Raw genomic sequence first — 12,878 nt, forward strand, 5'->3', positions numbered from 1 at the left:
CTCACGTCCTTTTGAAAAGTTTAAGGTGCGTGAGTTCTTACTGCTCGCTCCCCAAAGGGCTGGTCCTCACCCCTGTTTCCTTTTATAGCCTCAGACATATGGAAGGAGGGGATGGTGATGGAGGAGGAGTGGGGGAGGGAGGGAGGGTGTAGCCTGTGTGAAGGAGTGGCCCACTTCTACAAACATGGCGGCACACTAGGATGGGAGTGGTGTGTAAATGTGTAACAAGGTGCCTGCCCCTCCCTCACCCGCTGCTCACCATCCCTCCCTTTCCTGCCTCATCTGCAGCGGGGTGGGGTGGGGGTGGGGGGGGGAGATACGAGGTAAGAGGGAGAGAGGAGCCGGGGGAGAGCCTTGCCTCTCTGTCACTCTCTCTCACAACACTGTGAGAGCATGCTGTCCTCCAGCACACCCACACACACTAGCACTGAGAGGGAGAGACACTGAGACACAGTGAGAGAGAGAGAGAAGGAGGGCAGCAACAAGAGGGGAGAAAGAGGGGAGGGACGTACAAATTAATAATAATAATAATTATAAGTCCAGAATTGTGAAGGAAGGATTTTCCTTTTTCTCCTGAGGAGCTGCGAATAACCCTCAGTGAAAGATGGCAGAAGGGGGAGAGGGAGAAGAGGAGATTCAGTTCCTGCGAACGGTGAGTCCTACTTACTTTCCTATTTGGGGGATGGGGTGGGGGGGCGAAGTTGCACCGGCTGCTGGAGAGGAGTTTGGGGCCGGCGAGTCAAAACAGAGAGACAGAAAAATCTGATTATTTTAAATGTCCTCTCCTGCATCCGCTGCACTCTCCTTCACTGCTGCTCTTTCTGGCTTTGGATGTTGGAGTCTAATGTGTGGTTGAAGTTTTCAGAGCCGAGATCTGCTTCTGTATATAGTTGACTATTTTTGCGGTGCCCTGAATGTGTCATGACCTGCTTATTAGTTGCTCTCCTTAAACTTCATAATTGATTTCTTAAATCTCTCGTGTCTGCAGAAATCATGTGAAGTTAACCTACATTTTATGATCAGTTTTTTTCATCTTGTCTGCTCATTTCCTCTTTCAACATCCAGAATGTTCTTAGCTTAAGAATAGGTGGGTGACAGTGTATATGTGTGTGTGTGTGTGAGTGCAAATAGATAGACAGCGGCTGGTGCATCTGTTAGCATCGTTATCTATTTATATCTGAGGAAAGTAGAGCCTGTCAGAGAGGGGTGAGAAGGCAGAGCAACAAGCTACCCTGAGCCTGCAGGGGACAGCTGCCCAAAATCTGTACGTCTTCCACGCAACAGCAAGCACACGGCCACAGTGGAGAGGTGTGCACACAGTGGGGGGACACCCCCCCAAAAAAATGCCTGTAAAGCAGCTGAGTTGGTGGAACGGCTAAATATAGAGACAAAGATTCAGGCAAAGTCAAACTTAATGACAGGAAGAATGAATGGCATCAGTACACATACAGTCACTGTGATTATAGGAGAATATTTATTGATTAGAAAATGTTTGTAGAAATAGGATCAACCTTAGAGGCATCAGGTGTCAGTGACTCCAGCAGCCTGTGTGATGCCATTTTCATCATTTTAACATGTTTCACAGCAGTAAATAAACAAACGGTGTCACAATCTAAATTGTTGGTGTGTCTATCATTCTTCTTTTCTCAAACACGCTGGTGGCAGGTTGGTATGCCACACCGTCCAATGTGCAAACCTCAGGCAGCTGAATTAAAAGGGAAAAAAGTATTTTTTAATAGAAATTGTTTCCTTATCGGCTCATTCATGTTCGATTCAGGGTTCTTCTCGGTCCTGCTGCACTGTTTGGCAGCGTTGCAGCAGATAATTAGGGCAGATTAGGGCAGCAGTGGCTCAGTGGTAGAGCAGGGTTGTCCAATAACTGGAAGGTTGGTGGTTCAATCCCAACTCCTCCCTGGTCATTATTGTGAGGCACTTCACCTGCATTGCCTCCTGTGCACTCACTGGTGTGTGGTGCTCTTTGCTGGGCAGCCTTAAGCAATTTCCCTGATGGGATTATTAAAGTATTTCAAAATCAAATTATATTAAAACAATTCATTCTTAATTGTGTTTGTTTTTAATTTGTCAGAATAATTAAACTGGTTAAACAGCTAATGACTTTCAGCACCAATTAAAGTCAACACATAACAATATGGAGTAGAAAGCAGGCACAGGACCACAGGTGAGAGGTCTTATTGCAGATATGGAGACGTCTTCATGACTGGACTCTTACCTGGAACCATCGGTCTGCTGTTTAATCATGAATCGAGGCACATGGACATATAAGGATAGATATATGTGCACATGCAGGTCATCCTGTGATGATGCATATCGTTATGGATCCTAAGGACCAGTTTGGAATATGTGCAATGGTTATGAATGGTTCAATCTGAGTTTGTTGCAGCAAAATGGGGCCAAACCTGCATGGTTAATTCAAAATGGTGGACTTCCTGTTGTGTTTAGGGTGTAGCTCCAACAGACATTTTTGTGCATCCTGGGGTGTTGTTGCATGTAGGTGACATGTAGGCTAGGGGCTGCTCCATCAAACAAAATGTATGCACTCATGCTGCAGCCAAGCGATGCAGTTTTCAGGGGTGTTTGAGCATCCTAAGGCCTTAAAACACAACCTCACTCTGCTCAGTGTGTCATTGAGGACACCCATAGTATACGGATGCCGTTTCTGTTGAAGTGGAGCTCTGCTTTAGCATCACTGCTGCACCGTGTACCTCATTTGCACTTAAATCCAGCTAGAAGTACAGACACACAACATCAAGTAAATTCCACTGATGGACAGGATTCCTGCCACAGTAACCACAACACAACATAAAAGAGCATCCCAGCTGTTTGTTTCAAACTATCAACAGTTTTTTATTTCTACTCTTCTGGTAGTGGCAGATGAATTGTGAAGCTCAGAGGCCGAATGCCTTCAGTGGGTTTGTCAGGAGGCTCAGACAGGATAGAACTGTTACACAGCCACACTTCAAAAAGGACAAACACTGCAGCTCTGTGTGAATTATTAAGGTCATGTGCACTTTTATCTTTGACACGAACACGGTCGGGGTCAGAGGTTCAATCCCCACCGGGGTGGGATGCAGGGCTAAAAATGTAAGGTGCTGTAAGGCCTGTGGATTAAAGCATCAGCTCTGGTTATCAGTGGTTTAATTAGACGCCTGTGATGGGAGGCACTGTGTGAGTCAGCTGCCTGGCTCTGCAGGGGTTTTTTTTCCTCCTTCGTTATATTGGAGGTGTAAGAGCACAGAGCGGCGCTCAGCTCACCTGGACCAGCTGGGACAGCAGACTGTGGTCGTATGTAATCGTTTTCACAGTTACGTAACCTGATGTAAGCAGCAGGTTTGTCTCACTGACTGGAAATACTTCATCTTTAAGGAGATGGAGATGTTTATGACATCACATCATATATATTTGAGTATATGCACAGGATTTCCCATTTGTTTGTGTCTGGATGAATAAAGCGTGATCATCTGGCCTCTTCTAAACTATTGATCCGCTGCAAAGAAATCTCAGTATAGCCAGTAGGCAGCAGTGATGATATGAATGAAGCTCTCCTTACAAGAAGAAGCTGACTGGCTGTCGGGTTTGTTTTTAGCCTATGATGGCCTTTTATTGTAGGTCTACAGAGTCCTCCATACTGTGCACCAGCACCTGCAGATCTTCTCCTGGGTTTGTTGTTGTTGTTGTTTGGTTCCTGTGCTGAGGCAGACACACACACACAGACCGGGGCAGCCCTTCTCCTTTGTTGCTCCGAGCAGGCGTTCCTGCAGAGAGAGCCGTTGTATGATGATGTTTTTCACCCTTGCTGGGATTCCTCCTAATAAAAAGAGAAGCTGTGAGTGTTGCTGTGCTGCTTTATCCTTCCCTCTCCTGGGAGTTTTCTTTAATAGTAACAGAGGAACATTTTGGGCATCTTTCACACATCTTCACTGATCATTCCATTAAAGGCCACAAGCAGATTACTCAGCAGTGCTGCTGTATTCTCTTCTGGATTGAAGGTGTTTTTTTGTTGCTAAAGCTCAGGGCTGTGACTCATACAATGCTGAGTGCCTGCAGTTGTTGTACACTCAGGAGTGGGGGTTAGCCGTGCCACCTGCTGTACAATAGCCAGCTGTGAAGTGGACACTCTTCAGGTATCTACTCAGCCTCCTCCCGACAACAAAATATCTCATGTGAAGCACTTCAAGCCCCCGCACTCACTGCCAGAGGCTGACTTCAGTCGCAGCCGGCTGAAATAAACAACTTCATCACAAAGTCACGAGCCTGGTGATACTAGGAGCGGTGTCATCGCTTCATGTCGCCACATTTGCCGTGTAAATCACACAGGTGAGTGAGTTTAAGGGGCAATCGTGTCTATAGCAGCAGTTTCTTTTTATAGCGTGTGCCACTATAACTGCACACACTCAAGAGGGAGAAACCAGAGGAGTCAGTGTCCTACTTGCCAGCATCCTTCTGGGAGACGTGGTGTGTGTGTGTGTGTGTGTCAAGCGAGCAGAGATATTGTTGTGGGATGTATAATTAGAAACCTGTCTGCAGTGAGCACTGTTTTGGAGCTTAGTGGGTTAAAAGACTAAATTTAAACATTGTGATGAAGACTTTTAATCGAATGAAATTTGTCTCCGATGCACATCAACAAAATGCAGACTAAAAATCTAAGTTGATAAGATTTAATATTAGAAAAACCAAGCTGTATATGAAGTGTCTGGTTTTAAATACTGAAAGGCTGTATACTAAATATGAGCCACAGGTTTGAAATAAAGATAGAATGTAATGCCATTACATTATCAATATTCAAAGGAGGTCACATCTACCTAGAAACACATGTGATCTGGTTAAAGAGACAGATCAGAGATGTGGTTTGATGCAGAGAATGAGGGAGGCAGCAGAGATTCCCTTCCTCTCTCTGTGTGTTGCATTAGCTTCCATGTTAATTTAATGCTTCCATTTGCTAACATCTATCCCTGAAGTCTGTATATTACAGCATCTTTTTACTTTGTGCTTCAACAGCCCTGATAATGCTCTAAAATGGTTCTGATTCTGTGAGCAGACTCCAGCGTCGGTCTGCCTTCATTAAAGCAACACAATAAATAACAATAAAAAAACAGGACACAATCAAATGTAGTTCGTAAAAACACACTACACTCTTCACCCCCCTCTGGTTCTGCCTCCTGCCTTTGACACCTCTTGTCTCCTCCGTGGAGGCTGATGCTGTCGTGTTTGTTTTGTTTTCTCTTCTGTGATCCCTGCTGGGATTCTGATTTCCATTTTGTAGAGTCGAGGCGACACTGACACTGACTGAGGAAACACAAAAGCTATCACACAGGGTTTATTTGGTTGTGTTGTTGTCAGCTTCCATCCCGCACACAGACACTGGTGTGTGTACATCTGTGTTAGCAGCAGTCCATTTAATGTAATGACTGTGGATGACGGACAGTCACAGGGGTAAAAGGAGGAAGGCTTTAGAAGTGCTGAGCCCCTGGAGATGAACACATCCACACTGTGGCACACACACACACACACACACACACACACATCATACACCACCTGTTACTCTGCTTGCTTTGGTCACAGCAGTTTACACAATAAACAGGTGGTCTGCTTTACACTCTGAGGCACGAGACAGACACACAGAGAGGGAGGGGGTCCTGCTGAAGTGTTGCACAATGACACAGCCGTTGTGTGTGTGTGTGTGTGTGTGATTAGCTCTGTTACCTAACAGGCCATGTTTTGTGTGTTCTATCAACAAATAAATATCACATATAGGACAGCGTGTGGTTGAAGTCGAGGTTAAAATGGCTGAACTCTGCAGCAGTGAGTTTGTTTTTTGTAGTCCTCTGTTTACGTGCTGAGTCTGGGATGCTGCACCACACCAGTATTGAACTTTTTTGGATGTGTTTTATTCAAACCTGCAGGTCAGGGAAGTGCTGAGTGAATGTTGGATTCTGGCCAGCTAAAATGATTTATTTAAACTGGTACTTTGCTTTGAATCGCTGCTGCCTGGCAGACTAATCGTCTTTTTAAAGGGCAGAGGCTGCTTAATGTTTGATGTCTGGTAGTTTGTAGCAGTTTTACTGGAGCCTGTGTTCGTGTGAATGAAATTCTACTTAAAAGTCCCTGAGAATCTGATCTGAATCTGAATCTAGAGCATGTCAAAGCTTAGTTGTTTCTATAGGAACATATCCATTGCTATTTTTTTCCAATCAGTGTGCATTTTTAAACAGTTTTGTGGTTAATATTGCCTTTTTAGCATATCGTGTTGCCTTTTTTTGGACATTAAATCGTTGATATTTGGCTTCTTGCTCTTCAGAAGCAGCTCGTTTCTTCACCGTGAGCCACACAGAGTCTCTGCTGCTGGCTCTTTCTTCAAGTGAGACCTCTAAGTATCTGCTGGTCAGCAGAAGGAGGGAATGTGATCTTGACAGGTGCAGCCAAACTAAAATAGGAGTGGAGTGAAGGGGGGGAAGGCCCAGAGCAGAGAAAGCGGCCGAGGTAGTAGAGGGGGGGAAAAAAAGCACAGAAGAAAAATAAAAAGATGAGCGGAACATATGAGAGAGCGTGAGATAAAGATGAGGAGGGATGTATAAGACAGATAAAGCCTTTAATGTTTGACTGCAGAAAGATTTATCAGCAGTGATTCAATGCAGCACAGAAACTCCTCTGTCTCATTTTCTGTCTCTTGAATAGCTTTTATAACTTATCTACAAAACACACGCTGCATGACACGTATAAATCAAACACACACACATTCAGCTCACTCTGCAGCCTCGGATGTTTCGTCTTACTGTTGCTCTGTCTGCAGGAACTTTTCTCTAATGCCTGCAGTGATGTGAGCACAAACACATTAAGCTGTAAAAGATGGAGGCAGCTGGGTTTGATTTGTTTGTCATTCTCTTTGTGTATTTGCTCAGAGGATACATGCTTTCCTAGTGGTATCGTGTGATGGAGAAGGTTACCTGTCTGGCAAACTTAAAGAAAGATGAGGAGCAACAGAGGAAAAAAAAAGAAGCAGGTTTTATAAATATTTGACCAAGCTGACCAGAGAGGATGACTTGTGCTGAGGGATCCACCACTGCTTTCAGTCTGTGCTGGAGGATGCTGATGGTGCACCTGCATGGTGTCTCCTATAGTTTTCAAAGGGAAACCCCCATCACTGTCCCCCCCCCCCCCCCCCCCCCCCCCCCCCCCCCCCCCCCCGCTGCCTTATTGAACTGTTCCTCTCCTCCACCCACCACATGCCTCGCAATCTGCTGTCCCTCACTCTTTTTATGTGCACAGAAATATAATCAATGCCTCCGGAGTGGACCTGCATCAGCACTTACCGAGAGGCAGAAATGTGGCGTGAGGAGAGAATGAATATGTTTCTTATCTGATGAGAGCCATGTGTCGTGATGTGCAGGCTTCTTTGATGTAAATCAATATAAACACAAGATATTAACGGCCACAGTATGATGGTTTTTGAGGTCTGATTTACAGTTTAACAGGCAAAGGAAAAACCAAGTTACAAAACAGTTACAGTACAAACAGTATAAATATATCAGCGCCTAGCTGGAGGCTGCAGCAGGTGAGCCGGTGTGAAAACGTCTCACACAACAGGTACACCGATAAATCCCACATAAACTGTTTTTATCTGAGTAATGTTCAGACCTGTCCAAGGTTCTGTTGTCCCAGCTGTCTCCCTCCAATCCAACAGCACACACAAACACACCAAAACTGAACTCGGTTTTTAAAGTAGGACAGCAGCATCATTAGTTTTCTAAGGGAGTGCATATGTATGATATGATGAATGTGTTTGTGGTTCAGTCTGAGCCGATCTGTCCTTCGACAGGTGTGGTGTACAGAGATGTGTCCTTTGTAGATCGGAGGTGTGACCTTTAAAGGATGGAGGACTTCTTCTTTGTTCCAGTTTTGATGCATGTGTTGCCTAGCAACCTGCAGTTGATGCTAACATTCAACAACATGCTACTAAAATGTTTATTCTTGTTAAGTCTGTAGAGGCTTAAAGAATCCAGCTGTCACTGTGAATGCTGGGCGAAGCATCTGAGATTGACTCGTTTGTGGAGCCGGCCTCAAGTGGCCACTTAAGGAACTGCAGTTCCTTAACAACAAAACTAAGTGAAGAATAAAATGTTCAGACGCTGGAGCGTCATCAGCCACGTCCACAGTTATTGAATCCCGCCCTGAGCAGATTCCGCTCGCTGTTTGTCGACTTGTTTCCTTCCTGTGCCGTGCGGGCGCGTTGCCTGTTTGTCTGGGGAACCCTGGCTACCCTCCATCATCTGCATGTGCACCGTCGGACGGCCCCAGAGAATATACAAAGGTGTCTGCTTTCAGGCGCTATCTGCGCTCTTGGCTGTGAATCCCTGGTGCATTACACACCTCTATTTGCACACACTGATGTGTTTGTTTTGTTTGTCTAACTGTCTGCCACCCTGGATTCAATTGTCTCTCCCTCTTTGACCCCGAGCATCCTCATATCCCAGATGCTTCGGCTGAAACTCTACACCCTGTGTGTTGATATGCCGTCACATGTGTTTCACGCCTTTACACAGCCCAGGTAGAAGTTCAGTGTGTCATCACATCTCTATCTACCTCCTCCACCTGCCAGACATGAGATGGACAAATCATCAGGAGCTGTGCTAGGTTCTCCGTCAGCTCCTTCAAATCCTGAAAGCCGCCTCTATTAATAAAAGTGTGAGTTAATCTGAAGGGTTTGTCTGGGCTCCAAGTCGGCTTTTCACATGGTCAGATGTGAAGTGATTCACACAGTGTGACTCTTTGGAAGGACGCAGCAGAGATCTATCAGAAGCCTGAGTGTCCAGACATTCAGGGGTGTTAGAACGAGTTTAACCCAGGTCCCAGAGAGGGGCTGGTAGGAGCTGACTTTGGGTGTCTCTGTGCTCGTTCACGCCACCAACTGGTTTTGAAATGTTATTTTTCTCGAAGGTCTTGTGTTGTGAATCAGATTTGCGTGGGTTCGGACTATTTTGTGCAGGTTTGAGTGCTTGAAGTCTTCCTCCGTTAGGTCCTCGTCTCCTTTTTGGTCTCACACTCACACAGATGCACGGTGATTGAAGCAGTGTGAGGCTGTGGCTGTTGAAGTAGACGGGAGCTGCCAGGCTGCACTGCTGTATAATGTCAGGACATATATCGTGCACGGCTGTCATTCGATCGCACATCTTGTCTCAGAGCAGTGAGTCACTTCGGTCTGCTTTTAGACACCCAGTAGCTCAGCCCTGTCTCCCTAATGGGGACCGTGGTTTAAAGTTAAACACTGAACTCTCCTCCATTCATCTCAGCAGGTATTCCACCACTTTTTTTTATCCCCACAAAAACATTATGTTTGAAGAGCCTCTGCACAGTTTTAGCAACACTCACATATGGAGTGCTGTTGCTCATGTCTGCAGTGAAAGAGAGAGGACACATTGCTCCACTTTCTGGACTGCGAACCAGGGAATGCGAGGACAGGACAGAGGAGACGTTTCTGGGCTGAGGAGAGATAGATGATAGCCTGGCCAGAGGAAGAGGGGACGCTCTGCAGCCAAAGAAACACCACAGAGGCCTCTGGGTAGAAGCGAGGAGTGTGGCTGTTATGAGGTCACTGATCTACATCACTTTCCATTTCCCCCCTCTCTGCCGTGCCATAAACATAGACATGCACAACAAAGCCTTTGGCCTCGCGTTAAAGGGCCAAACAATAAGTCACCACACGTCAACGGACTCACAGGTCAGGGAACCAGAAGACAGGATGATTGATGAGTCCCCTGAAAAGTCAGGAATGTGTCCAGATCTGTGGAGAGGAGCTTTAGCCAGGTTAAGTGATGGAGCCCTTTACATAATGACTGAGTGGAAGGAACAGCTGAGAATGCAGAGTGTCAAGTGTGGGTTTCACATGGCGGGGGGGTGTTTATCGCTGTATTTACACCAGTCTGTGCAGCGTCCAGGCTTTGATGAGGAGCAACAAATGACTGGCTGTTAGCATGCTGCTCGGATCTGTTGTCTTCCGTCCTCAGCAGGCGGCCTGAGGTGGAGGTTTAACTCTGAAACCAGAACGTATGCACCGGTTTCTGGAGCTCTTTCATTCCAGTGCAGTAATATCATCAGTGTGGCTGCATCAGGTGTACATTAGGGTTAGTCACTGTGGTTTTCAGTGTGGTTTTATGTGCTAGCTGTGCACTGTAAGTTAGTCTGAAGCTGCCTCTCCATCACCTAACGTTCTCTGTGATGGATGAAATCTGAACTCCTACATCTGCTGGCATGACGTGTTGTCTTTAAAATGACTCTGTTTATCATAGAGAGAAAGCATTTTCCTGCTCCTCCAGTCTTTCAATGAATCGTGTGTTGTTCCTCTGCACATGCTGTTTAAATGTGCTGCAGTATAGAGACTATATGCTCAGGGTGCCTGCATCTGGCATCAGTATTCTTGTATGAAACACACAAAACACAGAGTATAATTCTTTATTTCTGGACATAAACAGCTGTTTTAGTGACAGTGTGTTTTGTCGGTTCAGTCAGTGAAAGGTCAGACACAGCAGCGCCTGCATCACATCGGAAGTCATTCAATGCTTTTAAAACTATTGTGCATTAAGCAATTAAAAAACTGAACAGTGAGTAACTGTGTGTCTTAACGCTGTGTGTGCAGGATGACCAGGTGGTCCTGCAGTGCACCGCCTCCGTCCTGAAGGAGCAGATTAAACTCTGTCTGTCCTGCGAGGGCTTCGGGAACCGGCTCTGCTTCCTGGAAACCACGTCCAATGCTCAGGTAGGACTAGTTCTCCTCCTCCTCCTCCTCCTTCTTCTTGTTGCCTTTCATTTGTCCTACATGGTGTAAAATTGAACTTTTTTTTTGCTTTCCGTGCTGCAGAATGTGCCCCCGGACCTGGCCATATGCACCTTCATTCTGGAGCAGTCGCTCTCAGTCCGCGCTCTGCAGGAGATGCTGGCCAACACGGTGGAGATGACCGAGGTAGGACCTGGAGGAGTGTGGCCTCTGAGTGACGGATGGTAGAGAAGAAATGATCTGTCCTTTGTTCCATTAGACCTACCGTCCATTTGGTTATCGCTGCAGTAACAGGATTCAGTTCGCCTGGAGGTTGCTGATGTCAGTTTTACATGTGCAGACAGATGTTTTCATTTCATTCACTGCCTCAATACCCTCACAGAGTTTGTAAATATGAATGTTTGCTGTCAACAACAGGAAGTCACGATCCAACAGTTTCTTCTTTTAAAAATTTGCACATTTTTTTAACTGTTTACTGCCTTAAATGTGAGGAAATATTCTTTATATTTGTAACACAAAGCCTCTCTGCGGCTGCCAGAGTTCACCGGTCCCTCAGCCTGATGCAAGCACAATTAATGGATTTATTTTTAGCTTTTATTTATTTATTTATTTTCTAAACTTGCTATCTGACACCCACTCCTCCTCCCTTTTTTTTGCTCTCTGCCAAGCAGGCAGTCGATTTGGACAAATGGGTATGTCTGTTCACATGATTACTTCCTGTAATGTGTTGTTGTCCCCAACGACCTGGCAGCTGTCCGTCTCCCTGTCCTGTCGGCAGCTGGATGTCCTGTTGAATGAAACAGTGCTGTGTCATTCACACGTCTCGACTCATAGTCCTCACAGTCAGCGGTGGAGATCAGTCAGTATAGCGATCATTCATATTTCTGCAGCATTATAGGAGAAAACCCAGCAGAAGTTAAAAGCGGTGTGAGACATTTTACAGTTTAAATGTGCAGTGAGCTACATTTTGCACTTTTTGGTAATAATTACGACTCTGTCTGTTGTGAATTATCTTCCCTGCCACGCCGCTCCATTCATCATTCCATGCAGGAATACTCCCAGCTCACCACATGTCACCACATCCTGGTCCTGACTCTTACTTTGCCTGGCTTCATGTTGTTATTTTGTCTTAAATGGCATCATTATGTATCTTTATTCCTGTTTTTATACAGAAAATGTTTTTTTAAATTGCTGCAAAGCTGACTTTCAACCACGAGCCTTTATTATACTGAGATTTATTTTATTGCTTTATAAGTTTAATGTAGTGTAACCAACAAAATATAAAGTCATAAAATAGTAAGAAGTAAGCTGAATTATTCAGCAGCTAATTCAGGTTTTTATAAGACAGATAAACCTTAAATCATTTGCTTCCGGTGTTGTGCCAAATAGTGATCGTCTCTCCCGCGACGGAAGTCAGTTTTTGGCAGAGGATCACTTTTTGGCACCACACCTGCGTCACAGCCGATGATGAGGATGAGAATAGCATGATGGCATGCAGCCCAGCCCGGTGTCCCACCTTCCTCCCTCTGTCTGGGATGGATGGGGGGGAAACTGGACACCCCCCAGAGCTCACACAGGCCAAGCTCACACACACACTTGGGAAAACATACAACACACACATCGCCAACACCACCTGTCCTAACCAAGCCTAGTGCTAATACAGCCTGGAGCTAATGGTGCTGCCACTTGACATACCTGCCCCTGGCTCATCCCGGGGGATTATGGATTCTTAACCCTACACATAAAGGATTATTTTACTCTTGGTTCCAGTGAATAGTAGGGTTGGTTTATCTGTGTACGACTGCCACAATAATTGTGTTTTCTTGTTGCATCCTTGCTGGATGTTGAGAAAAGGTAGGATGGTCCCATGTTGTGTAATCAGTGGATTCAGTTTGTTTTCTGTTGTTTCAAACTTCATTTGAAACGTATTTAAAGCTTTATCCCAGTTTCCATTGTTATAAATGTGACTTTGTTTTTGTTTTATTCTTGAATTTTATGATGAGTGTTGTGTTCGGTGTTTGTTTTGCTGAAAATCTGTCATTGCTGCACAGTGCGGGAAGCTAGCTCACAAAGTTTTTGCTAGCTAAAAGTA

General features: G+C 45.4%; 1 protein-coding gene across 4 annotated transcripts in view; it reads left to right on the forward strand.

The window, feature by feature from the left end:
• The first annotated feature begins 341 nt into the window (after window positions 1–341).
• The window catches only part of ryr1b (ryanodine receptor 1b (skeletal)), a 49,436-nt gene continuing 36,899 nt past the window's right edge, over window positions 342–12,878 (forward strand). For 2 of the 4 annotated variants that reach the window (XM_028419112.1, XM_028419114.1), the window contains exons 1-3: window positions 342–652; window positions 10,649–10,768; window positions 10,871–10,972. In XM_028419112.1, coding sequence (XP_028274913.1) covers window positions 605–652; window positions 10,649–10,768; window positions 10,871–10,972 — 270 coding nt within the window. In that variant the 5' untranslated portion in view covers window positions 342–604. The remainder of the gene's footprint in view (window positions 653–10,648; window positions 10,769–10,870; window positions 10,973–12,878) is intronic. The other 2 variants (XM_028419113.1, XM_028419115.1) reach the window with 1 other exon arrangement.

The sequence above is a fragment of the Parambassis ranga genome, chromosome 13 (genome assembly GCF_900634625.1).
Source record: "Parambassis ranga chromosome 13, fParRan2.1, whole genome shotgun sequence".
NCBI lineage: Eukaryota > Metazoa > Chordata > Actinopteri > Ambassidae > Parambassis > Parambassis ranga.